This window comes from Paralichthys olivaceus, chromosome 6 (genome assembly GCF_024713975.1).
Source record: "Paralichthys olivaceus isolate ysfri-2021 chromosome 6, ASM2471397v2, whole genome shotgun sequence".
Classification (NCBI taxonomy): domain Eukaryota; kingdom Metazoa; phylum Chordata; class Actinopteri; order Pleuronectiformes; family Paralichthyidae; genus Paralichthys; species Paralichthys olivaceus.
Window position 1 is genome coordinate 21002048 of NC_091098.1, and position 4048 is coordinate 21006095.

Sequence of the window (4048 nt, forward strand, 5' to 3'; positions counted from 1 at the left end):
TGTATCTGTACTAAAACATATCACATTATCTATTTATACAATATGGAACCTGTATAGAGGATTTTAAATGTTGTTGTTTTTATCTTTCGGCTGTGGGTTTCTATAATCCAGGTTTCTACCACAGATACTTCTACACTTAATTTATGGATTTTGTATTTATGTGTTTTCTAAACAGTTTTCTGTGTAAATCAGAAAGTAACAGCGACACTATGAGTTCAGTAAATGTTGTATTATTGTTCATCCTGTCTGAATTGAATCAAACTTAGAAGGGTTGCTCACAGGGTCGATCAGGGGCCAGCTCACTACTACCACATGGACATCTGCTGCCATCAAGTGGCTAAATCTCTCACATTGCTCTGTGTGTGACTGTCTTCAAACATCCCCAAGACTTCTTCACTGCAGAGGGCCCCCTCGTCAAAGTTATTGCATCATACTTTCTTTTAAGGTCACAGTGGTGAATACGATCTGACTCGTTGAGCACAACACAGGAAGGTTAATAACAATTACATGTGATGTGACGGTGTGAGGAAGTGAGTTAATGTTCCTTTCTTTACCCCCGAGCAGCCAGAGCAGATGGGATTTCATAACCAATCACCGTTTCTGCTTCTATCGGCCAATCGCTTTTACATTTATATGGAAAGTAGTCGCTTCTTCCAGCAGATCAACAGATGGCTTGAGATGGAAGCTCGGGGGACACTTACTGTACAGACTTCATGGTTTCTGTTCTTCATTCCAGACAGAGAACAGCTTTTTAAAGACGGCAGCAGGAGGAACTGTGCAGATGCTGAGATGTGGTGTTTAATGAATTGGAATATTGGCTCCTGAGAAAAGTGGAATTTTTCGTCTTTCTGTTGTTTATGGCCTTTTTATTGTTTACTGCATATCTCAAACACACAATCATACCTGGGAGAGCTGGAACACGTTTGTAAAGCTCAGGACACACATATACACACTGCTACAGTTATTAGATCTATAAAAGTGTGTCATGTTTATTCAGTCATCATATGATTTTATGTAAAATCTTGATCTGTACAGTCTATATAGTAACTACAGGTTTCAGTGGAGTGTAAAGGAGAATATTTGCCTCTGAATTTAAGTAACAAAGACGTATAAAATAAAAGTAAAAGAACAAAAATAGAGTAAATGTATTTAGTTCCATCTAATCACTGGTATTCTCCAAGTATTCATTGATTTGATAACTTGCAGATGAAAATATGTCAAACTTTTGGTTGAAATCAGATTAAATTTGATAAATGATCAACTTAATATTTAAATTGAATTTCATTTATTAAAATAACCTTTTTCAACCTGTTTTGTAATCAAAACAATTGTCTTTTGTAAATAACCTGAAAATAACCCATGCTTTCTGGGTTTATTATGTCATCAGTTAGTCACTGTGTATATATATTCAGGGGAATCATTTATGCCATTCTTCCACCCTGTTTCCTCTGCACAACTCCTATTGTGTGACATGTACTGCAATAAAAGGAAGGAAGTAGAGTTGAGTCCTTTTTATTTTTTTTATTCAGAAACAGAACGGAGGAAGACGATTGGTCACAAAAGCTACAAAACAAGCTCACACAAATGTGAGTTGATCTCTTACACCTCCTAATGAAATAAATACACTCACACATTCACTGCTCCTTTCCTTTGGTTTAATAGAACAATAAGACTCACATCGAATCTGACTACAAACCAAATCTACAAAAGAAAAAAACAACTCCCTAGAAAACGACAACTTCTCTGGGAGTGTGGGAAGTTCATTCATAACCCTGCTACATATCAGTTGTGTGCTACATCCAGTGAATTTGAATCAGTCATGAAACAAGCGTAATCTCTTTATAGTGCTGAGCGATGCACTGAAAAGTTGCTCTGTCCCTCCCCAATGATAAGAAAGGACTTATTAAATTCACTGAGCTAAGAAGCCACATCTCATGTGGTTTTTTAAAGTTCTTTAAGGCTTTTTAATAAAAAGGTAGAATGACATCTTTTTAGCTGCGGCATGAAAATGTTTTAGAGGAGCAGAGACCACATACCTTCACTGAACGGCTATGAATGAGCACTACGTCCAAAATACTGCTGCTAAAAGTGTAGATTAAAAGCCCAAACTTTTACATCTTCACTCATGCATCCACATTGTGTGCTATACATTCATTTTTAGCATGCACTGCACTTTGGCTAACATGCAAGGAAAACAGCAGAACCACTAACAGAAGTAATGGCATGGTATAAGAAAAGTAATCTCATGTGCTTTTCAAATTAAAATTTCAACATAGCCACAACAGAATCTATTCAGTTGACATAATCATTGTGTTCTCACATGCACAAAAGAGGTCACACAAAATACAGAGTCATCCAAAATACTGTTTACACTCAGTGCAAACACTTTCCCTCACTGTGGTGCTCTTCACACCGACCTTCTCCTTGAGTGAGGGAACTCCCGGAAGCTGTGCCCGGGTGAGAGCGTGCTTCCTGGGGAGGAGAGTCCGGTGTTGTCCCTGGAACCTGGCGAGCAGCCCTGGATCCTATAGGACACTGAGTTGTAATAAACAGAATTGATATGGCAGCTCTGGTGTTCACTGTGGGTCATGAGAGGACTATCGCAGACCCCTAAGCGGTAGCACACACAGGAGCAGAGGGAGCTGAGGCTCGACTCCGGCCTGAGTCTTCCCGCCTTGATCTGAAAATGTAGCCTGTGTCTGCAGGGGCTTCTTCGCCTCTCCTGATCCTCTGCTGGGAAAGCGATGAGGTTGGTGCGGCTGGTTCCTTCCTCCATGGGGAGGAAGAGCGTACTGTGGCTGCGGCTGTGCACCGCGTTGCTCCTGTTCCTCCCCCTGTGGCTGCCTCTGCTCTGTTCACCCACAACATGGAGGCTCACGGCCCCCTCCAAAAGGCCTCTGTCCCTCTTCAGCGATGCCCTCTCCTGAGCGTCTCTCCGCTCATCCTCAGTGTTCATGGTGAGGAAGCGAAGCACCACCAGATTGAGGAAGGCCCCGATGACGGTCAGCCCCACCAGGATGTACAGGAAGCTGAACGCCACGTAAGGTGTTTTCTCCTGGAGGTCCTCCTTTTTCTGAAGGGCCACAAAGTCCCCGAAGCCAATGGTGGTGAGCGTGATGAAGCAGTAGTAGTACGCATGGAAGAAGCTCCATCCCTCAAAGTGGGAGAACGCTGCAGCTCCCACACACAGAGTTCCGATGCAGGACAGGAAGCCCACCAGGACCATGTTCTCCATGGACACCTCGGTGCGTTGGAAGCCTATGCACTGCTTGGTCTTGTGGAGGAGGTAGCGGACGAATGTGTTCATCCTCTCTCCCAGACTCTGGAACATGACCAGAGTGAGAGGAATGCCCAGCACTGCGTAGAACATGCAGAAGACCTTTCCTGCATCTGTGCCTGGTGCTGCATGTCCATAACCTTAATGCAGAGGTGTCGAGATTAGAGATTAGCAACACTTTTATTTATGAGACATTAAAACAAGCCTTAAATGATGCAGACTGTATAAAATGCTTAAATACAGTAGAGAGAAAAAAAGAAGATGGATGCATTACATGAACTTACCGATGGTGGTGATGACTGTTATGGCAAAGTAAAAAGAGCCAGCGAATTTCCACTGCCTGCCGGCTCGGTGGGGCTCGGCTTGCAGCACCACTCGCTCGATTTCGCGGTAGTCGTCCTCGGAGAAGCGGTACTTCTTCTTCATCTCGCTGCGCTTCTGCTCCAGGATTCGCCGGCGGGAGCTCTCCGACTCGGACTCCAGCGCGTCGAACACCGCGGCGCCGACCAGCAGGTAGGAGAACATGCAGAGGATGAGCGACAGGGTCCGGACGTTTTGCTTCTTCATCCTCGGCGGTTGGCACAGTTACAGGTGGCACTGCTCCTCCTCATCGGTGATGCAGCCTGTTGCTTTAAAAACGATGGATGGTCGGAGTATAGTTGAGAAATGTTGCGCAGGAGAAAAGTAAACCTGGAAATTTTATCTCACCAAGTTGAGAAACCTTGTTCGTAAAAAAAGAAACGCACATATTCGGCGGTGCGCATTGAGAGC

At 43.8% G+C, this 4048-nt stretch overlaps 1 protein-coding gene across 1 annotated transcript; it reads right to left on the minus strand.

Moving 5' to 3' along the window:
* Nucleotides 1–2267: 2267 nt before the first annotated feature.
* Nucleotides 2268–4048, minus strand: kcnk15 (potassium channel, subfamily K, member 15). Its single transcript, XM_020096033.2, has 2 exons — nucleotides 3562–4048; nucleotides 2268–3417 (listed from the first exon to the last, which is right to left on the minus strand). The coding sequence occupies exons 1-2, from the start codon at nucleotides 3842–3844 to the stop codon at nucleotides 2408–2410; spliced, it is 1293 nt and encodes a 430-aa protein (XP_019951592.2). The 5' UTR covers nucleotides 3845–4048; the 3' UTR covers nucleotides 2268–2407.

Excerpts from the sequence above, each read along its gene's own strand:
- kcnk15 (XM_020096033.2), bottom strand. The coding sequence starts at position 3,844 with ATGAAGAAGCAAAACGTCCGGACCCTGTCGCTCATCCTCTGCATGTTC. Across the intron at positions 3,418-3,561 it reads AACAGTCATCACCACCATCG|GTTATGGACATGCAGCACCA; the intron begins GTAAGTTCATGT and ends CTCTGCATTAAG.